The following is a 23774-nucleotide window of genomic DNA, read 5'->3' as shown; positions in this document are numbered from 1 at the left end:
CTCTCCAAAGCTAACAGGCTGACTAGACTATAAAAAGACTTTAACCCAAGTCCACAAGTGCTTACTTGTCCTGAAGGACCTAAGCAGCAGACATCTCAGAACAGATATTATTCTTCTGCTATTACACAACATGGACAAAGGTTGTCCAGCTGATGCAGAATTGATCATTTGATAAAGTCAGAGCATCTTGTAAATCAAGGAAAATTTCAAGAATGGGCCTGTGCCTGCTAGGCATGCTTTAGGGGGAGAACTGAGCTAAATCTATAGTGTCACAAATAGCGTGGATAGGATCAACATAGACTCATCTCTCAAATCCCCAAATCCTAGGATTTCAATGTTATTTGTAAACTTCCAGTAGCAGTAATCTTAGGACTGATAAATACGAATACTACTTCAGTAATAAATGCAAGGGATGCTTATCCAGGGAGGAAATATAATCAGAATGCAGAAAAAAATCCAGGCAAATTTATGAACTGCAGAGCCATACATGAGTGAACCAGCCATATGCAGCCCTCATCCTATGTCAGAATGCCAGGTTCCACCCAGCCTGGTAGCACCTATGGTCCTAATTGTCAAACTGCTTGGTTAGTGGGTGACAACTCAGAGAAAAGCACAGTTGGTGTCTTTGTGACATGGAACAAACACCAAAGCATCCATTAGATTCTGATGGCTCATTTGATCATCCAGTGATCAAATCTGGTATTATAATAATCTTCTGGTCCCTGGCTCATTTACAAACCTTCTCCAAGATCTGTAAGACTTTCTACTTCAGGGATGAATCGGTTGGAGCTTTTTAGAATAAGGTACTACCTTTGGAAGGAAATACTCAGTTTTGCCTACCAGAATAGGTGCAGACTTCATTAAATTTTCCTTCGTGGCTCTTTTTGCACACTGTTTAGCACAGTACTAGGCACTCACTCATTCAGTAAATATTCACTGATTAAAAATTAGATACTCTAGGCTAGTAGTTTGTTGCTAAGTACATAAGTAAGTAAATAGACAGTGATTAACTAGACCAGATGTAGTCGCGAGCCTCTCAAGTATTCAATAGGCTTTCAAGAAATTTTCATTTTATTATAGTAGCTGGATACAGTAGAACAGCCATCCTAGAAAACTCTACCTCAGGGTTTTTCTATCTTCTTAGGAACACAGCATTTGAGTTCTTCAGAAAATATATCTAACCTGAAGGAGAACAATTGTAAAAGGAGACAACCACCTTTTCTTCTTAAATGTACCTACAAGTGAGGATAAAAATGATCTTCCAGAGAATGAGAACTGTCTTATTCACCTTTGGACCCCCAATATCAGATACAGTATCTTACACATAGTAAAGTGTTTAGTGTTTTTGAGTGAGTGAATGAATGAATGAATGAATGAAACTTAAATCTCAGTTCTGCCATTTATTGTGTATCCTGTATAAAATCACAGAATCTTTGTGAGCCTCTGCTTCCTCATCGCTGGAACAATAACTACCTTGCCTACTTGATATAGGATTAGAAATCACATGTTTTAAGTGTTAGCACTGTGGCTGGCATAAAGCAGGTAACTGAACCAAATGGTTGTGGTGATGGGTACATACAGCGGTTGCTCTAGGAAGCAACCAGTCTCTGAAGAACCAATTTCTGTAGTCAATCTGACACCTAGTGGTGCAATCTCAGAAGACACACGAAAAATAAAGCCAATTGCTTGTTTGAAGCTTAAGTCGGCGACTAACTGGGAATGAATAAAAGTACTGCTTTACACAAGTAACATTTTTAATCCTCACCAGTTATTTCCAGTCCTGACTGAATATTTAAAATGATCTGTGAAGCTTTTAAAATCTACTGATGTCTGAATTTTACCCTCAGAGATTCTATTTATAGGAGGTATGGCACAGGCTGATACATTTTTAAAAAATGACTTACATATGCAACCAAGTTGAGAACCACGGCAATACACCCTTGAGAAAAAAAAATTATCCTTCCCAGTTTACAAATGATGAAAGTAAAACTCAGAATTAAAAGGTAATTTGCATAGAGTCACATAGTTATGAGTAGCAGAAAGAAATTTGAACTTGAATCTACCATTTTTTTCTAAGGCATCATATTGTCTTTGCAGAGGCTTTTGGAAGTCTTATTTTCTCCACTTACCTTCTATCTGTGACAGTCTCCAACTGAGAGGCATTAGGGAATTCTATGGCCCTATGGCATGAAGCACTCCAAATACCAGTTTGGTGTTGATAGGGTAGTGTGGTCTAATGAAGACACTGACTTCCTGAATCTTCTCTCTAGACTCCCTCTTCCCATAGCTTTAAACACTGCTGCTCTAATGATGGATAAATGAGCAATGTGAAGTTGCTTAACTCTGATTGAATAGTGACAAGATATATTTAAAACATTTTTTTTTCTGAGATCATGGATATGTTAAAGAATTAAAACAGATTAATTATCCATTATTGAGTTCCAGGAAAGAGCTGCCTATACTGCTACTGCACATTTACATGTTTTTGGCCAGAAACAGTTGAGGTGAGAGGTAGCAGCAGGTAAAGGAAAATGAAAGGGTCGAAATCCTAACATCTATGACTATGTCCTAAACTGGCCTCCCAGAGAGGTCCTCAGGGTGCAGATGATCTTGAAAGGTGTGTGAAGCACAATCTCTTCCAAACTCTCCTATATAAAATGCCAGCCCTGCCCACGCATGGGAAATGAATGGAGCCTCGTGGGGTCAGTGAGGAAGGCTACAGCATCTTATAACAGATGGTATCTGGGCTACTGCCTGGCTCAATTACTTGCTAGGATGGTTTCCCTGAATTTTATGAGGAATGCTTCTTTAGTTGGTGCTGGCAGCATATGGGAGCAGGCTGAGGGTGCCTATGTTCAGCCAAGTGGTAATATTCTAGAAACTCACCATCTGAAAAGCCTATATCAGGGGTCACAAACTGTCCAAGGCCAGTATTTGGCTCAAAGATATGTTTGGCACAGTGTTTGCTAACAGTGTCTTTATATTTTTTAAAATTAATTGCTAATATTTAACATTGGAGACAGTTCATATAAAAATATCTTTTCTTTTAGCACAAGATATAATGTAGAGAGCCTTGACTGTCCTGGTCACGTCTGTATCCCCAAAGCCGAGAAGTACCTGGAACTGTTCAATGAGTATTTTTTGAATTAATGTTATTCAAAAAAATAGTCCTATGAGGTAGGAATTATTATCTTCATTTATAGTGAATAAAAGAAAGCTCAAAAATTTTAAGTAAATCACTTAAAATCACACAATTGGCAAGTAGCAGACTATTTGGACTCAGGTATGTTTGACTTCCAAACTGGTATTTTGCCCACTACAACATACGGCCCAACATCCTATGCTGGTGGCCTTTCATAATCATTAAAGACTTTCAAATTAGACTTTAAAAACAGCTTTCTTTAGATATAATTAGCATGCCATGCAATTCACCCCTTTAAAGTGTACAATGCAATGGTTACTCTTGTATATTTGCAGGGTTGTGCAACCATCACCACAATCTAATTTTAGAACATATTTGTCTACACTAAAAGAAACCCTATTAGCAGTCAGTTCCTATTCCCCTCTTCCACCCTCCTCTCCCCTATTCCCATTTCTTCTTCCATCCCTAAGCAACTGCTAATCTATTTTCTGTGTCTATAAATTTGCCTATTCTGGAAATTTCATTTGAATGGAATTATGTGGGCTTTTATACTTGGCTTCCTTCACATAACATAATGTTTTCAAGGTTCAGTCATGTTGTAGCATGCATCAATACTTCATTTATTTTTATGGACAAGTAATATTTCATTGTACAGGTACACCAAATTTTCTTTATTCATCCATAAGATGATGGACATTTGGGTTGTTTCCATTTCTTGGCTATTATGAGAAATGCTGCTATGAACATACATACCAATTAGATTTTTGGCATTATCTCAAAAGTCATTATAATTTTTTTGTTTTAAAAGCAATAATTTGAGTGTACATATTAAAAATATGCCGTCATTTTAAAAATTCACATTGCCACTTTGTTTTTAAAAATACAGTTGGAGTATCAAAAAAGCCAGAGTATCCATCTCACTCGTGGCCCCTGAGAGGCTCTGATGCTGCCTCCAACAAGCCCATTTTTACCCAACTAGACCACAAACTCCTCAAAGTGAGAACAACTGTCTTATGCTTCCTGGCATATCCATGATGACTAAGCAATACATATATCTGGGAAATACCAGCTCACAATATAGAACATCAAGACACCATGAGGTAAACAGAGAGAACAGACTAGTGGTTGCCATGGCAGCGGAGGGGGAATTAGAATGTTTGACATGTTGATCTGGGTGAAGGCTCATGTGTGTGTACACATGTCAAGATTCATCCAGCTATACACTAAGATTTATGCATTTTATTGATGTACTTCAATTAAAAAATAAACATGAATCAAATAAATAAAAAAAAATTAAAACTCAAAAAAGAAATGATGAGATAGGGTGGGAGGATTAAGCAATAACCAGGGGGAGGGGAGAAAGTAAATTCTAACACAGATACTTTTCTTCTGACCCACAACCCCATTGCTGTTGGCCTGGTCAAGAAAATTTCTGTTGATGTCATTGACTAATGGATGCTAACTTAGATGGAATGTGTAAACTAATATAGACATGCATCTTGGTTGAAAAATGGAAAATTTCTTCAGATCTCGACCAAGAGGTCAGCATTGTGTTTTTCCCATATGCTGGACCAAACAGAAGCTTCCTTTTACAGCAGGACAGGGAGTAGTCACTTGTCTAACCAACCAGTGGAGCTAATGAATGTCTGTGGCAAAAGAAAAGGGGAGGAAAGAAGAAAAGAGGAGAATAAAAAGGAGACAACTGAGCAAGAGAATCTCCTACGTATGCCTCAGTCAAGGACAGGCAAGGCCCTTTATAAAGGATTTGTGGAACTCCTGGAATATTTTGTCATTATAACATTTTGTTATATGAATAGATCAGCAAAAGCATAGGAGTAAGGAGAATGCGTGCCCAGCTTCTCTATTTCAAAGTACCAAGTGAACTGATTCAAAAACAGGAAAGGAAAAAAGAGCCATCAAGGACCCTGGCCAAGCTCATTCCTTCATGCAGCCTTTTCTCGCATCCTTCCTGGAAGGTCTTTCTTCCTCCCTTTTGCCTCTCCAAGTCTTGGGTGGCCTCTGAGATCCACGACTACTCCAGCACTCCCACTCCTGCCCTGACTCCTAGCAAATCTGCTGTGTGCTGAATGATTCCCACTAGATTAAGCATATTGTCTTTGAAAGGTTCTTGTATGTGTTTCTTATAAAACCCCTTATAAACTCCTCGAGGACAAGGGCATTTCTTTGCAGCTGCCACATCTCCCCCAGTGCCAGCCGCCGAACATACCCTCCGCTCTGCCTTGCTAACTGACTGACTGGAGAGTTCACTTGGCTCTCTTGTTCTTGCCAGCAGTGCAGAGTGCACAATGAAGCCCTTTCATTAAGGTCAAATATAGAGGGGCCAAGAAGGTACTTGTACAGAATTATTTATTGTCTCAAATGCCTCATGCAGCCAGATCCCAGAATCCTCAGGTTTGGCAGGTGTGGAAATAACTTTAATATATGTGATGGTACTTTGTGGATTAATATTTCACTTGGGTGGAATGTTTAAACTAATAAATTAAAACTTGGATTACATGAGTCAGGAAAAGGGAAGATTTTCTGTTACACAGCTGATACAGCCCCTGAAGTTCCTTTTCCTCCATGTTCCGTAACTGCTAGGCATTCATAGTAGAAATTATTGCTTTTTATATTTCTGATGAGAACAGTGCCACCAGAAGAGGAGGACATGATTCCATGGAGAAAAAGGGAGAGATTCACATTGACTTTACAATCATCACTGAATGTCCCAAAGCTTTTTAGGGTGTAAACAGCAATCAATAGGAAGGAAAGCTAGACTCACACACTTTGAATTATGGATCTCTCCTCTTCTGTGGCAATTTTTTTCTTACAGAATCTTATGATACAGAAAGAGCTTGCGACTTTTCCATCATGTCTGAATCTTTAAAGCATTAAGTACATTGAGGCTTATGAGAATTGCTAACTGGCCTTATAAAACTTCAGCAATGCTTTGCAGGGATCTAAAAGTGTTCAGCTAGTGTTCACACCCACCCCACACAGTGCGAGGAGCAAAAATAATTGTACTGGCTTGTAAAGAACTTGCTCTAGTACAAGACTAGACTTGTAGATTTTTTTTTAATTACCTAAGCTGTTTCTTTTTTAGACAAATGCGATTCTAGTTTGGGTTCCAGAGCGCTCTTTATATAGTTTGCAAAGAGTGCTGGGTCTTTTGATGTTTTGACTCTAGCAAAATGTGGAGCTCTGACACATATTTAGTATATGACCTTTCTGAGGTATGGAAAAATATGCTCATCACCTAATGTTATGTCAATTTTCTTTAACCCTCTGTGTAAATGGTATACATTTAAAAGCCAGGTCTATTGTTAGACGGATTTTTCTTTATAAACATAATGACAAAGAGATTATAAAACATCAGTTAAAGAGACAGAATGTGACTGAGTCCACTGCTGCCTGTGTCTTGGAGCAAGAGAAGGGCTCATCCTAGAAATAATCGCCTTTCCTTCCAGGGTAAGAGGACAGGACTCTGGAAAAAAATGTCTCTGAGTATTTACCCAGCTAGAGATCTGGGCTGTCAGATCCAAATGGCCCCATTGCAATCCATTTTTCCTGGACGGTGCGTAGATCTTTGACAAGTGGTGAGCGACCTCTGCTTCTTGCATTTAGGCCCAGGACTGGACTCTGTGACCAGGGATTTGGTGTACGAGGCTTCACAGGCTACAGAGAAATATTAACACATGAGTACACATGACAAACATGTGGTCTCACATAAAAAGCAGACACGAAGAGAAAGCCTCTTCAGCCATGGTTTATCAGATTCATCCCATGAACTGATATAATAAATAAGGAAAAAGAATCCATTAGGTTTAGTCCTGCCTCCCTTGACCCCAAGCCAGTAGTCAAATGTGGAGAATACACCTAAATTTCCCATCAAGAAAGCTTGGGTGTCTGCATGGTGATCTTTGGAATTAGCCTGCTTTCTATGCCTATGCCTTTATTATTATGCAGAAGTAGCAGCAACTATGGACAGTAGTATAGCGATGACTAAAGAGCCTTATTCCTGGGATGTGCTGAGGAGGTAGATTCAGTCAAGGTGAATAGCTCCTGGGGACTCAGCACTGCTGTGTTTCAACCCCATAAACCAACCAATGTAGTGATGGCCAGGGTTGAGCTTGCACCTACTTAAAACATTCCTGGGAGTCTAGGTAGTTCTGATATGAATCTAGGTTTCAATATCACTCCAGAAAATAATAAAAGGTATAACCCACCAAATGAATTTTCAGCTTAGGGCAAAAGTACAAATTGAAGCCTTTTTACCATATGTCTAACCATTTAAATGTTATTAATCAAGCTAACAAACTGGTAAGTAAAATACATTCTATCACCTACCTTGAGATCAGGCTTGACTTTGGAATTTTCAGATTCTCTGGAGTCTTTACCAAAACATGGTGAAAAGATGACCTGCAGTCTGCTAGTCTCTTTCCATTACCAGATTCATCACGCACTGAGAGGACCTCATCACACACATGGAGACTTCAGACTGCACATCCAAGCTCTGTTCACATACCCCTGCAAACAACTGTTGGCCATGCCTTGATTCTAAGGGTACACACACTTGCAATGCTGGCCATCCTTGGGAAGACAGGCCAATTCCCCCAAGTCCTAAAAATGGGCAGGCAATTCCAGATACTTGGGTACTTAGAGTGTGCTGTCTGTAAGGCAGAGAGTAGGCTCTAGTAGGGCACACCTATCTGTCCCCACAGAATCCTCGCCCTATGGGGGTGCATGTGGGCAAAGATCAGAGAGTTCTCTAAAGCTGAGGCCCAAAGGCAGGGGCACCTTCTGCTCTGGTATGTCGCTGTTAGGTTATTGCTGGCTGTCCTAACATAAGATTGCTTCCCAGGAAATGTCCTCCCACTCACAGTGCCCACTAAACTGGTGATGTGACATGAAGGTGCAGGGCCATAGGCTGATAAGAATATGTCCTGTGGTACCTAACACTGAAGTATGTTGGTAATGAAGGAAAAACAAGGTTTGAAATGTATGGGGCCAGAAGCTAGTTTATTGAAAATTCTTCTAATCATCACAGATATAAAATTATAAAAGAAGTATTTAGTTCTCACAAATGTCTAGTCAAATAAGTTATCTCTTAATAATGCAGCATTATAAATGCACCATACTTTTTCTTTTTTGATAAGAATCAAACAAAATAGAATATATCAGAAAGAACAAAATAGCAGTGGGCTCACAGACACTGAGAAGGGTCTAGTGATTACCAAGGGGGAGGGGATGGGAAGGATGGGGGGGAGAGGATAAAGGGGCACAATAATTAACAATCACAATATCAGCTGATTACAGGGACAGTAGTATAGCACAGAGAACACAGTTAATGATTCTGTAACATCTTACTATGTTGATAGATAGTGACTGCACTAGAGAGGGTGAGGATTTAGTAATATGGTTAACGGACCACTGTGTTGTGTATTTGAAACCAACATAAGATTGTATATCAATGATACTTTATTAAAAAAAGACCATTCTTAGCCATTTAATTGGGTAATATGTTAGAAAAATGGTATTTTCTCTTCTATAGACAAGGAGTATTTTATCCTATTCAAAAGTGCTAAATAAATGTTACTTACATATTGATCATGTATTAAAAAAACAGAATATATCAGGATTTTCTATTTGTAGGGAGCAAACTTACAGTAGTACTACAGTGAGTTTGCTTGTGTGTGTGTGTGTGTGTGTATCTTCCTCTTTTGTTAGTTAACTTTATTATCACATGTAATGAATTTAATGGGATTATTTCTGATTTTTATACTTGATTATTCTTTAATTAATCTCAAAAGCCTAATACCAGAGCTTGATATATGCCCATTCACATTTGCAGAAAGAATACCTTGCCTCTTATAATCTTATATTTCCTATTTCACAAATAACTTATAATTTCAGCTACATATTATATTCCATTATTGCTAGTTAAGTAATAAGAACCAACATATTATTTAATATCTTGTTTTTTAAAAAATGGGTAACTCAATTGTAATGGACTACATGGTTTTGATTTTAACTTTCAAGACGTATTCTTCTTATCAATTATTTTTATTATATTCTTGAATATTATACTTGAAATGAAAAAGAGTCATGATAATAGAGTCATGATTAAAAGTGAGTCTGACCTGCATGTGAACATCTGCAGCAGCTTTATTCATAATTACCACAAGCCAGAAGCAACCAAGATGTCTTTCAGTAAGTGAATGAAAAAACAAACTGTGGCCCATCTACTCCATCTACACAATGAAATGTTATTCAGAGATAAAAAGAAATAAGCAATCGAGCCACAATAAGACATGGGTGAGCCTCCTTAAATGTGTATACTGCTAAGGGAAAGAAGCCAGCCTGAAAAGACTATGTAACATATGATTTCAATTACATGACATTCTGGAAAAGACAAAACTATAGAGAAAATAAAAGACCAATGGCTGTCAGGTGTTCAAGAGGAGGAGGGAAGAATAGAATAGGTCAAACACAGGACATTTTTAGGGTGGTTAAACTATGCTGTATGATACTGAAATGGTGAATACATGGCATGGTGTGTTTGTCACAACCCATGTAACTATACAGCACAGAGTGAACCTTAATATATGCAAATTTTTAAAAATCATTAATGAGGTCAAGGGAGCCCAGGAAGAAAATGCAGACTGTGACAAGAGAACTGTAACCTCAATGTAAAGACATTTAATTACAGATAATATGATAATAATGAAAAATATTTTCAAGCATTAACATATAGTATATCAGAATAAAATTCTATGTGGAAGTTACTTCAAAATGGAAATGTAAGTTTCTTTAAAAGATAACACACGTTCAGCTTTAAAGTTGAAATAAATCGTCTGTCTGATTTTTTTCATGGATGATGGGGGTATCAAACTCTTAGAGTATTTAAATTCAATTGGATGCATTTAAACAAGTGATATAACAGTTTTAATTTGAAATATAAATATGTAAATGTTGTAATATGTAGACAATAGAAATAAGACACTTTGCAACTATTCAAACTTACAATGAAAACATTTTAGATGTCAATTTAAAGAGGGTATGTGAGCAAATAGGTTGCAAGTTCAACATCCTAGCCAGCATCTTTCATGAAGTACAGCAGGGTTTGGTAAACTTCTGTAAAGGACCAGATAGTAGAAATTTTATGCTTTGAGGGCCACTCTGTCTCAAAACTACTCAATTCTGCTGTTGTAACATGAAAGTAGCCACAAACAGTTTGTAATGAATGAGTGTGGCTGCATTCCAATAGAAGTTTATTGTGGGCATTGAAATGCAAATTTTGTATAAATTTCAACCACTTAAAATATAAAAATCATTCTTGGTCCTCAAATGGGTATAAAAACAGGAGGCAGCTGGACTTGGCCTGAGGGCAGCAATTTGTTGACCCCTGGTTTGTAGTAATTTGATAAAACAGTCTTAAAAATTAGTAAGAGTCAATATTTTCAAAGTTAGACTGTAATGTGTCTCTCATTTGCTAAAGTAAAGGCCTTTTAATTCAGAAAATAATTCAGAAATGCATGAAGTAAAACATGAAAGTTCTTCTATTGTCAATAATCCTGTTCCCAGCAATAGCGTCTGTCTTCAGTTTGGTGTATTTGTCTTTCCAAATATTCAACTGTGTTGACACAGACACAGACACACACACACAGACACACAGACACACACACACATACACACATGCAAACATATAGGGTTTCAAGGAAACCACATATAAAAGTATATAGATGGTGTTTTTTTAACAAAAAATGGGACATGTATATTGTTCTGCAATCTGATTTTTCAATTTAGAATATATTTTAAATATCTTTGTCATTGTTTTTAACAATTGCCTATTAACAGGCATTTTAGTCATTTCTAGTTTTGAAATTATAAGCAATGAGCATCTGTGTAGGGATATATGTACAACATATATAATAAAATATCTGTACACATGGGCGAATATTTTTACAGGACAGATTCCTGAAAATAGAATTACTGGGTCAAAGATATTCAAATTTTTATATTGATGAACTCATGCAAAGTTTATACTAGGGTTTCTCAATCTTAACAGTATTGACATTTGGGGCTGGATACTTCTTTGTTATCAGTACAGTGAGGCTGTACTGTACATTATAGAATGCTTAACAGCATCTCTAGCCTCTACCCATTAGATGCCTATAGCATCTCCCCTGTTGTGATGACCAAAAATGTCTCTACACATTGCTAAATGTCCCCTGGGAGCAAAGTCACTTTGGGTTGAGAACTGCTGCCCTGGACATTGTTTTCTTTTATTACTCTGTCTTATCCCCCTTTCAGCAACTTCTCATGTTATTTTTAAGTACTTAAAGGAAATTGTGGCTTAGTACATATCACCTGTGAGGTAATAGAAAAAAATATATGTTGGCCTCTGTCCCCCGCATAGAGCTCCCAAAACCCTTGTAATTTCCTAAGTGATAAAAGCACTAGGAGCATCTTTTGTTCTAATATTTGTCTTTGACCCTGTCCCCGACCAGGGCTCTTAAAACCCCTCTAAGTTCCTAAGGGATAAGAGCACTAAAAACATCTCTTGTTCTATTGAGGTGACTCTGAGAGGGCTACTAGAGAGACACCCATAACCAGAAAGGCAAAGCCATGATTAGAAGCTTGGGATTTTCAGTCTTATCCCCATTCTCCAGAGAGGGGAGAGGGGCTAGAAACCAAGTTAATAATTGATCATGCTTACATGAGGAGACCCCCACCAAATCCCAATAGTTCAAGGTTCAGAGAGCTTCCAGGTTGGTGAACACTTCCGTACCAGGAGGGTGACACTCCACAGGGAAAGGCGCTCCTGAGCTTGGGACCCTCCCAGACATCGCCCTATGTGTCTCTTCATCTGGCTCTTCATCTGTCTTCTTTACCATATCCTTTAATGAAGTGGTGAATGTAAGTGGGTGTTTCCCTGAGTTCTGTGAGCAGCTCTAGCCAATTAATTGGGGTTGTGGGTAGTTGTGAGTAACTTGGGGACCTACTATATGCAATTGGAATCTGAAGTAGGGTGGAAGCAGTCTTGCAGGACTGAGCCCTTAACCTGTGGGATCTGACAGTATCCCACAGGTTGATGGTGTTAGAATTGAGTTAAATTGTAGGATGCCCAGCTAGAGAATTGCTTGTTGTGGGGGGAAAACTTCATGCATTTGGTGTCAGAAGTAGTGTTGTTCAGTGTTCTGTATGTGAATGGGTAAAGGAGAAACATAACAGAGAAACACCCAGGAGGAGTAATGAACTGGGTTTCTCCCTGGGCTTTAAGGAGGTAAAACTGAGGTTTTTCTAATACATCACTCTTCTGTTTTCATGTGAATTGTGTTCCCCAATTTCATATGTTGAAGTCCTAACCCCAGTACTTCAGAATGTGACTGTATTTGGAGATAGGGTCTTTAAGAGATAATTAAGTTAAAATGCGTCATTAGGATGCACCCTAATCCAGTATGACTGGAGTCCTTATAGGAAGAGGAAATATGAACACCAAATTGTACATAGGAAAGACCATGTGAAAACAGGGAGAAACTGTCCACAAGCCAAGAAGTGAGGCCTCAGAAACCTGCCCTGCCAACCTCCATTTCAGATTGCCAGTGTCCAGAACTGTGAGAAAATTAATAGCTTTTGTTTAAGCCAACCAGTCTGTGGTACTTTGTTATGACAACCCTAGCAAACTAGTATAACCTCCTAGGGTATTTGAATTTTAAATAAAGAATGAGTGTAAAAGGCAATGACTACTGTTCTAATGGAGTGACTATCTAAAAATGCGTTTTGGTGGAAGAGATGATTTGGAGCACTCTCCAAAAGGTTTCAAATCATTCTATTGAGACTTAAACATGGAGTTAGCTCATTACAGCCTCTTTCTATAGCAGCTTCTGAACAATTATTAACTCCTATAACCTTAATGTCAAATTCTTTGATTTTTTTAAAAAGGGAATTATATTGATTAAAAACAACAACAACAAGGCAAGCAATGACTAGAGATTAGGAAAAATGAGATGGGGAAAGTGAAGTTTGTTGTTTCAAAAACACTGTATTTTTCTTTTTTTGGTATCATTAATATATACTTACATGAGCAACATTGTGGTTACTAGATTCCCCCCATTATCAAGTCCCACCCCACATACCCCATTACAGTCACTGTCCATCAGCATAGTAAGATGCTACAGAATCACTACTTCTTTTCTCTGCACTATACTGCCTTCCCTGTTCCCCCCGACCACCCCTACACTATGTGTGCTAATCGTAAAGCCCCTTTTTCCCCTTATCTCACCCATCTTTCCTAGTCCTTTTCCCTTTGGTAACTGTTAGTCCATTCTTGGGTTCTCTGAGTCTGCTGCTGTTTTGTTCCTTCAGTTTTTGCTTTGTTGTTATACTCCACAGATAAGTGAAATCATTTGATACTTGTCTTTCTCTGCCTGGCTTATTTCACCAAGCATAATACCCTCTAGCTCCATCCATGTTGTTGCAAATGGTAGGATTTGTTTTCTTCTTATGGCTGAATAATATTCCATTGCATGTATGTACCATCTCTTCTTTATCCATTCATCTACTGACGGACACTTAGGTTGCTTCCATTTCTTGGCTATTGTAAATAGTGCTGCAATAAACATAGGGGTGCATCTGTCTTTTTCAAACTGGGCTGCTGCATTCTTAGGGTAAGTTCCTAGAGGTGGAATTCCTGGGACAAACGGTATTTCTATTTTGAGTTTTTTGAGGAACCTCCATACTGCTTTCCACAATGGTTGAACTAATATACATTCCCACCAGCAGTGTAGGAGGGTTCCCCTTTCTCCACATCCTCCCCAACATTTGTTGTTGTTTGTTTTTTGGATGGTGGCGATCCTAACTGGTGTGAGGTGATATCACATTGTGGTTTTAATTTGCATTTCTCTGATGATTAGTGATGTGGAGTATGTTTTCATGTGCCTGTTGGCCTTCTGAATTTCTTCTTTGGAGAAGTGTCTGTTCAGATCCTGTGCCTATTTTTTAATTGGATTATTTGCTTTTTGTTTGTTGATGTGCATGATATTTTGTATGTCAACCCCTCATCAGATCTGTCATTTATGAATACATTCTCCCATACTGTAGGATGCCTTTTTGTTCTACTGATAAAAACACTGTATGTTAAATTGAATAAGTGGTAAGTGGTCAATGTAGAAAACCCACAACATGTAAATAAACAAAGAAGAAAATATAAATTACCTGCATCCCACCATCCAAAGATAATCACTGCTAAATACTGTGGCAGAGACCACCAAACTTCTTGTGTAGTGTTGTTAAAAAAGAAACAACAGGCCCAAAATGGAGCTACCTTTGTAAATCTCACCAAGCCTAACCTAACTGCAGTTTAAGCCTCTCCCAGGAGAGAAATTTTAAACCAATGGGTCTGGAATTTCCTAATGAGCACAAGTGAGGTAATCTGCATGATACACCCCCTGCTTTCCTAAGGGAAGGTAACCTTGCCTGAAATAATGTGCTCTTTTAATTTATTTGTCCCCCAAACCCCATTCAGCCTATAAAAACCTTCTGTTTCATAAAAGTCTCAGAGCTCCTTTCTATTTGCTAGATGGGATGCTTCTCAATTTGTGAATTGTTGAATAAAGCCAATTAGATCTTCAAGTTTACTCAGTTGAATTTTGTTTGTTAATAGTATGGATATATGTATGGATAGATAGATACATACATACGCATCAACAATACATATACATATCCCCAAATGGGGTCCTACTGTAATACTTACTTTGTCTGCTTTTTTCCCCACACAATGACATATTAAGAATATTATTCCATGTCATTAAATTATATTTCTGAAAACTGTTTTTGGTATCTCTTTGTAGTGAGAACTAAGTAGAGCCACAGGAAATGTGATAAAATTAAAGATAAATCAGTCTCCCAGTTACCTCCCAGTCACAAGGGAAACTGGAAGACAGATAGCAACAACATTTTTTATTTGAGGAAATCACAAAATGTTGAAAAAAGGATAAGGTCATAGAAAAGACTGGGAGGAGGAGATAATCATACAAGATCTAGAAAAGACAATTTTACAGTCCTTTTGCTGAGCACAGGGTCCCCAGCTTTTCAAACAGAGATGCACAGCTCATTCTCCCCAGTTCTCTGCAGGGTGTGTCTATTGAAAACTGTTGAAAACCACTTTCTTCAAAATGACAATTAAAAGTTTCCTCAAAAAGCTCAAAATAGAAATACCATTTGACCCAGGAATTCCACTTATAGGAATTTACCCTAAGAATGCAGCAGCCCAGTTTGAAAAAGACATATGCACCCCTATGTTTATCACAGCTATTTACAATAGCCAAGAAATGGAAGCAACCTAAGTGTCCATCAGTAGATGAATGGATAAAGAAGATGTGGTACATATGCACAATGGAATATTATTCAGCCATAAGAAGAAAACAAATCCTACCATTTGCAACAACATGGATGGAGCTAGAGGGTATTATGCTTGGTGAAATAAGCCAGTCAGAGAAAGACAAGTATCAAATGATTTAACTCATCTGTGGAGTATAAGAACAAAGAAAAAAAAAAAACTGAAGGAGCAAAACAGCAGCAGACTTACAGAACCCAAGAATGGGCTAACAGTTACCAAAGGGAAAGGGACTGGGGAGGGTGGGTGGGAAGGGAGGGACAAGGGTGGGGAGGAAGAAAGGGGGCATTATTAGTAGCATGTATAATGGGGGGGGGCATGGGGAAGGCTGTACAACACAGCAAAGACAAGTAGTGACTCTATAGCATCTTACTATGCTGATGGACAGAGACCTTAATGAGGTATGTTGGGGGGACTTGGTGATGGGGGGCATCTAGTAAACATAATGTTCCTCATGTAACTGTAGATTAATGATACCAAAAAAATTATAAAAATAACAAATATTAAAAAGTAAGTGAAAGCAAAAAAAAAAGACAATTAAAGGCTCCCAGTGACAAACCTGTACTGACCTCCTTCTTCAGCATTTCCCCAGGGCCTTGATATTAGGGTCTTGCCAGTGTACACAGCCTATGTGTCAATTAGGAGGGGGGCATTCCCCTCCTGCTATCCCTTCTTCCAGACACTTTGGTCCTAGACTAGAGCACCAGATTTAGGAGGGGAAGGATTACCAGTCAGTTTCAGTTCCTACTCTATCCCTTGGTCAGGTAACTTTGTGCAAAGCAGTACCTCACACAGTGGCCTTGTCTGATATGGCCCCTATTGATTTACTTTAACTTCCACAGGACATATGCAAAACTAAATTTAATTTCCCCATCCCAGCTGTCACTTTGCCTAATTTAAGAATTTTTCTGCCTCACTTCACTTCTAGTTCCTCCAAACTAGGCCAGTGGCACACAAGACAGCTTATAGGACACTTTGCTTTATCATGATAAATTATTATTAGAGCTACCATTTTTTAAGTATTGAGCTCTGTACTAGACCCTGTGCTAAGTGCCTTACATGTATTATTTTATACACACAACCCTATAAAAGGTAGGTTCTATTATTATTTCCACTTTACAGATGAAGTTACTGAGAACTGATAGAGTAATTCGACTGAGTTAATGCCACAGATAATGAGTGGAGGATCTCAATTCTGGTTGGTCTGCTGCCCACAGACATTTCCTTGTGCACCTTCTATGTGAAAAGCAGTATGCTAAAAGTAAGAGAAAAGGTCATAAGGAAGTGCTTTCCTTGGAGTTTAGAATTTAGGAAGGAATATGACAAGTACGTAAATACCAATACAGGGCACACTGTGCTAAAGTAATGTGAAAGGGTCAAAGTTCTCTTGTAATTAGAGAGATGGGAGAGCCTTTGGGGAGGAGATGGATTGCGAAATGGGTTTTAACAAGGCTTTTGACAAAAGATAATTGGGAGTCAGTGCTTAGAGGGAACAGCATCACCCCCAAGACAGCATTTAGAGGGAATAGTATGGAGGAGAACAAAAACAAGGAATAGGAAATAGTCTTAACTTACAGAAGTAGAGTTTAGGGGAGTTGCAGTTGATAAGGCTGTAACATATGACTTCAGTAACTAGCTGAGAGGCTTGGATTGGTTGATGGTCACATGGATATGTTTTGAAGGTAATGGCAGGTTTGGGACCACAACTTTAGAAATTCAATGTTTTAGCTACCTGTGTTATAAACGGGCTTAGGGAGAGATTAAGTTAAAGCAACGATTTGGTAGGCTAAGCACTATTGACATTTTGGGTTGGACAATTATCTGTGTGGGGGTGCTGTTCTTTGCACTGCGGATATTTAGCCGCAACTCTGGCCTCTATCCCCACTCCACTGAAGTGTTCTCTGGGGAAGCAAACTTGTGCCTGGTTGAGGACTGCTGTAATAGACCATGTGAGAAATAAAAAAGGATGGATGTGACACATGGGTAGGAGTATAATCTAAAAGCTTTGGCAAGTGTTTGGATGGGAGTATGACTGAAGAGGATTGAGAGATCAAACAGAAAAGGCCCTTGAGGCCATGTAGTCTAATATGCCGCCAATTGCTTTCAACAGTGTAAGCTCTTTTGAAGGGCAATTTGGTAAATCCATGTTTTTTTATTTTGGTGTCATTAATCTACAATTACATGAAGAACATTATGTTTACTGGGTTCCCCCTTCACCAAGTCCCCCCCCCACTTAACAGTCACTGTCCATTTGTGTAGTAAGATGCTGTAAAATCACTACTTGTCTTCTCTGTGTTGCACAGCCCTCCCCGTGCACCCCATGCACTATACATGTTAATCGTAATGCCCCCTTTCTTTTTCCCCGCCCTTATCCCTCCCTTCCCTCCCATCCTCCCTAGTCCTTTTCCCCTTGGTAACTATTAGTCCATTCTTGAGTTCTGTGATTCTCCTGCTGTTTTGTTCCTTCAGTTTTCCTTTCTTCTTATACTCCACATATGAGTGAAATCATTTGATACTTGTCTTTCTCCACTTGGCCTATTTCACGGAGCATAATACCCTCTTGCTCCATCCATGTTGTTGTGAATGGTAGGATTTGTTTTTTTTTATGGCTGAGTAATATTCCATTGTGTATATGTACCACATCTTCTTTATCCATTCATCTACTGATGGACATTTAGGTTGCTTCCATATCTTGGCTATTGTAAATAGTGTAGCGATAAACATAGGGGTGCATCTGTCTTTTTCAAACTGGAGTGCTGCATTCTTAGGGTAAATTCCTAGAAGTGGAATTCCTGGGTCAAATGGTATTTCTATTTTGAGCATTCTGAGGAACCTCCATACTGCTTTCCACAATGGTTGAACTAACTTACATTCCCACCAGCACTGTAGGAGGGTTCCCCTTTGTCCACATCCTTCCCAACTTTTGTTGTTGTTTGTCTTTTCGATGATGGCGATCCTTATGGTGTGAGGTGATACCTCATTGTGGTTTTAATTTGCATTTCTCTGATGATTAGTGATGTGGAGCATCTTTTCATTTTCCTGTTGGCCATCTGGATTTTTTCTTTAGAGAACTGTCTGTTCAGCTCCTCTGCCCATTTTTTAATTGGATTATTTGCTTTTTGTTTGTTGAGGTATGTGAGCTCTTTATATATTTTGGATGTCAATCCTTTATCAGATCTGTCATTTATGAATGTATTCTCCCATACTGTAGGATACCTTTTTCTTCTACTGATGGTGTCCTTTGCTGTCCAGAAGCTTTTTAGCTTGATATAGTCCCACTTGTTCATTTTTGCCTTTGTTTCCCTTGCCCGGGGAGATATGTTCATGAAGAAGTCACTCATGTTTATGTCCATGAGATTTTTGCCTATTTTTTTCCTAAGAGTTTTATGGTTTCATGACTTATATTCAGGTCTTTGATCCATTTCGAGTTTACTTTTGTGTATGGGGTTAGACAGTGATCCAGTTTCATTCTCTTACATTTAGCTGTCCAGTTTTGCCAGCACCATCTGTTGAAGAGACTGTCACTTCCCCATTCTATGTCCATGGCTCCTTTATCATATATTAATTGGCCATATATGTTTGGGTTAATGTCTGGAGTCTCTATTCTGTTCCACTGGTCTGTGGCTCTGTTCTTGTGCCAGTACCAAATTATCTTGATTACTGTGGCTTTGTAGTAGAGCTTGAAGCTGGGGAGCGAGATCTCCCCCACTTTATTCTTCCTTCTCAGGATTGCTTTGGCTATTTGGGGTCTTCGGTGGTTCCATATGAATTTTTGAACTATTTGTTCCAGTTCATTGAAGAATGCTGTTGGTAATTTGATAGGGATTGCATCGAATCTGTAGATTGCTTTGGGCAGGATGGCCATTTTGACGATATTAATTCTTCCTAGCCAGGAGCATGGGATGAGTTTCCATTTGTTAGTGACCTCTTTAATTTATCTTAAGAGTGTCTTGTAGTTTTCTGGTATAGGTCTTTCTCTTCCTTGGTTAGGTTTATTCCTAGGTATTTTATTCTTTTTGATGCTATTGTGAATGGAATGTTTTCCTGATTTCTCTTTCTATTAGTTCATTGTTAGTGTATAGGAAAGCTACAGATTTCTGTGTGTTAATTTTGTATCCTGCAACTTTGCTGAATTCAGATATTAGTTCTAGTAGTTTTGCAGTGGAGTCTTTAGGGTTTTTTATGGATAATATCATGTCATCTGCAAATAATGACAGTTTGACTTTTTCTTTACCAATCTGGATACCTTGTATTTCTTTGTTTTGTCTGATTGCCGTGACTAGGACCTCCAGTACCACGTTGAATAACAGTGGGGAGAGTGGGCATCCCTGTCTTGTTCCCGATCTCAGAGGAAAAGCTTTCAGCCTCTCGCTGTTCAGTATTATGTTAGCTGTGGGTTTACCATATATGGCCTTTATTATGTTGAGGTACTTCCCCTCTATGCCCATTTTTTTGAGAGTTTTTATCATGAATGGATGTTGAATTTTGTCAAATGCTTTTTCAGCATCTATGGAGATGATCATGTGGTTTTTGTCCTTCTTTTTGTTGATGTGGTGGATGATATTGATGGATTTTCATATGTTGTACCATCCTTGCATCCCTGGGATGAATCCCACTTGGTCATGGTGTATGATCCTCTTGATGTAGTTTTGAATTCAGTTTGCTAATATTTTGTTGAGTATTTTTGCATCTATGTTCATCAGGGATATTGGTCTGTAGTTTTCTTTTTTTGTGGGTTGGTATTAGGGTGATGTTGGCTTCATACAATGAGTTTGGAAGTATTCCCTCCTCTTCTAGTTTTTGGAAAACTTTAAGGAGAATGGGTATTATGTCTTCTCTGTATGTCTGATAAAATTCTGAGGTAAATCCATCTGGCCCGGGGGTTTTGTTCTTGGGTAGTTTTTTGATTACCAATTCAATTTTGTTGCTGGTAATTGGTCTCTTTAGATTTTTCTGTTTCTTTCTGGGTCAGTCTTGGAAGGTTGTATTTTTCTAGGAAGTTGTCCATTTCTCCTAGGTTTTCCAGCTTGTTAGCATATATGTTTTCATAGTATTCTCTAATAATTCTTTGTATTTCTGTGGGGTCCGTCCTGATTTTTCCTTTCTCATTTCTGATTCTGTTGATGTGTGTTGATTCTCTTTTTCTCCTAATAAGTCTGGCTAGAGGCTTATCTATTTTATTTATTTTCTCGAAGAACCAGCTCTTGGTTTCATTGATTTTTTCTATTGTTTTATTCTTCTCAATTTTATTTATTTCTTCTCTATCTTTGTTATGTCCGTCCTTCTGCTGACCTTAGGCCTCATTTGTTCTTCTTTTTCCAATTTCAATAATTGTGATGTTAGACTATTCATTTGGGATTGTTCTTCCTTCTTTAAATATGCCTGGATTGCTATATACTTTCCTCTTAAGACTCCTTTTGCTGCGTCCCACAGAAGTTGGGGCTTTGTTGCTGTTGTTGTCATTTGTTTCCATATATTGTTGGATCTCCATTTTAATTTGGTCATTGATCCATTGATTATTTAGGAGCATGTTGTTAAGCCTCCATGTGTTTGTGAGCCTTTTTGCTTTCTTTGTACAATTTATTTCTAGTTTTATAGCTTTGTGGTCTGAAAAGTTGGTTGGTAGGATTTGACTCTTTTTGAATTTACTGAGGCTCTTTTTGTGGCCTAGTATGTGGTCTATTCTGAGATGTTCTATGTGCGCTTGAGAAGAATGTGTATCCTGTTGCTTTTGGATGTAGAGTTCTATAGATGTCTATTAGGTCCATCTGTTCTAGTGTGTTGTTCAGTGCCTCTGTGTCCTTACTTATTTTCTGTCTGGTGGATCTGTCCTTTGGGGTGAGTGGTGTGTTAAAGTCTCCCAAAATGAATGCATTGCATTCTATTTCCTCCTTTAATTCTGTTAGTATTTGTTTCACATATGCTGGTGCTCCTGTGTTGGGTGCATATATATTTATAATGGTTATATCCTGTTGTTGGACTGAGCCCTTTATCATAATGTAATGTCCTTCTTTATCTCTTGTTACTTTCTTTGTTTTGAAGTCTGTTTTGTCTGATACTAGTATTGCAACACCTGCTTTTTTCTCTCTGTTGTTTGCATGAAATATCTTTCTCCATCCCTTGACTCTTAATCTGTGCATGTCTTTGGGTTTGAGGTGAGTCTCTTGTAAGCAGCATATAGATGGGTCTTGCTTTTTTATCCATTCTATTACTCTGTGTCTTTTGATTGGTGCATTCAGTCCATTTACATTTAGGGTGATTACTGAAAGATATGTCCTTATCACCATTGCAGGCTTTAGATTCGTGGTTACCAAAGGTTCAATGTTAGCTTCTTTACTACCTTACTGTCTAACTTAACCCACTTATTGAGCTGTTATAAACACAGTCTGATGATTATTTCTTTCCCTTCTTGTTCCTCCTCCTCCATCCTTCATATGTTGGGTGTTTTGTTCTGTGCTCTTTTTAGGAGTGCTCCCATCTAGAGCAGTCTCTCTAAGATACCCTGTAGAGGTGGTTTGTGGGAGGGAAATTCCCTCAATGTTTGCTTGTCTGGGAATTGTTTAATCCCTCCTTCATATTTCAATGATAATCGTGCTGGATACAGTATCCTTGGTTCAAGGCCCTTCTGTTTCATTGCATTAAATATATCATGCCATTCTCTTCTGGCCTGTACAGTTTCTGTTGAGAAGTCTGATGATAGCCTGATGGGTTTTCCTTTGTAGGTGACCTTTTTTCTCTCTCTGGCTGCCTTTAATGCTCTGTCCTTGTCCTTAATCTTTGCCATTTTAATTATTATGTGTCTTGGTGTTGTCCTCTTTGGATCCCGTCTCTCAGGAGTTCTGTGTGCCTCTGTCATCTGAGCAACTATTTCCTCCCCAGTTTGGGGAAGTTCTCAGCAATTATTTCTTCAAAGACACTTTCTATCCCTTTTTCTCTCTTCTTCTTCTTCTGGTACCCCTATAATGTGGATATTGTTCCTTTTGGATTGGTCACACAGTTCTCTAAATATTGTTTCATTCCTGGAGATCCTTTTATCTCTCTCTGCATCAGCTTCTATGCGTTCCTGTTCTCTGGTTTGTATTCCATCAATGGCCTCTTGCACCTTATCCATTCTACTTATAAATCCTTCCAGAGTTTGTTTCACTTCTGTAATCTCCCTCTGGACATCGGTAATCTCCCTCTGGACTTCATCCCTTAGCTCTTTCATATTACTCTGTAGCTCTGTCTGCATGTTTATGATTTTTATTTTGAATTCTTTTTCAGGGAGACTGGTTAGGTCTGCCTCTGCAGACCCTTTCTCATGTGTTGTTTGAAGTATCTTGGACTGGGCCAGATTTTTTTGTCTTTTCATGGTGATAGCAGTGGCTGTAGACAGGTTGCGGGTGTGTCAGCTGGGAGAAGAAAGTCCTTTCCTGCTTGCTGGATGCCTTGCCCTTCTCCGCTTCCTGTGACCGTTACCCATACTCCTGGAGCAGCCACCGGGTTATTCCCCTAAGCTGCTGTGGGCAGGGTCTCCATCAGAGCATCACGGAGCCCTGCGGGGAGTGGCAGGCACACCAGGTGTGCTCCTCCATGCTAGCAGCACCCCTGCCGGGCCGCTGTGTGGCAGCAACGGCCTTTGGGTCTGGCCCGGGCGGCTGTGCATTGAGCTGGGATTCCGGTCAGCTGCAGGATGTGCGCCTGCTCCCTCTGGCTCTGCCGCAGGTGCGCACGGGGCTCTTCCGCAGAGGCCTCTACTGGGATCCTCTGGCTTCACTGCCGCCAGTGCACGCGAGTCGTGCCCGGGCTTTTCGGTCGCGCCGCTGCGTCCTAGCACAAGCCTCTCCTGCGGCGCACAGATCTGCTTCCGGTCCCTTCCAGCACAGCCATCCCTGGTATGCGCTGCCACTCTCCCACTATTGGGCTGGTGTGTCGGGGTCCACACCAGTTGGAGGAACAACTGGCAGGCTGCTTAGTTCCATGAGGGGCTTCAGAGCTGCACTGCCTCCCTGGGGTTTAGGGTGCCTACGTTTCCCCGGTATTCCCAGTTGCCGGGACTTCTTCCAGCTATGGGGTCCCTGTCTCTTTAAGACTTGCAGAAAGCACTCGCTTTTCTTTTGTCTCAGGGGCACTGGTTGCGGGGAATTGCCCACAGGTTTTGCTTTTCCATTTCTCTAATATCCGGCACCCTATGCACCTTGTGTCTGCGTTCTGGGTGTGGATTTCTGGAGCTGGTTGTTTAGCAGTCCTGGGCTT

At 39.3% G+C, this 23774-nt stretch overlaps 1 protein-coding gene across 1 annotated transcript in view; it reads right to left on the bottom strand.

Moving 5' to 3' along the window:
- Window positions 1-3795: 3795 nt before the first annotated feature.
- Window positions 3796-23774, bottom strand: part of HEATR4 (HEAT repeat containing 4) — a 43860-nt gene continuing 23881 nt past the window's right edge. Inside the window, exon 16 of the mRNA XM_017660495.3 lies at window positions 3796-6817. Coding sequence (XP_017515984.3) covers window positions 6659-6817 — 159 coding nt within the window. The 3' untranslated portion in view covers window positions 3796-6658. The remainder of the gene's footprint in view (window positions 6818-23774) is intronic.

The sequence above is a fragment of the Manis javanica genome, chromosome 8 (genome assembly GCF_040802235.1).
Source record: "Manis javanica isolate MJ-LG chromosome 8, MJ_LKY, whole genome shotgun sequence".
Classification (NCBI taxonomy): domain Eukaryota; kingdom Metazoa; phylum Chordata; class Mammalia; order Pholidota; family Manidae; genus Manis; species Manis javanica.
This window is presented reverse-complemented; position numbering and strand designations above follow the sequence as displayed.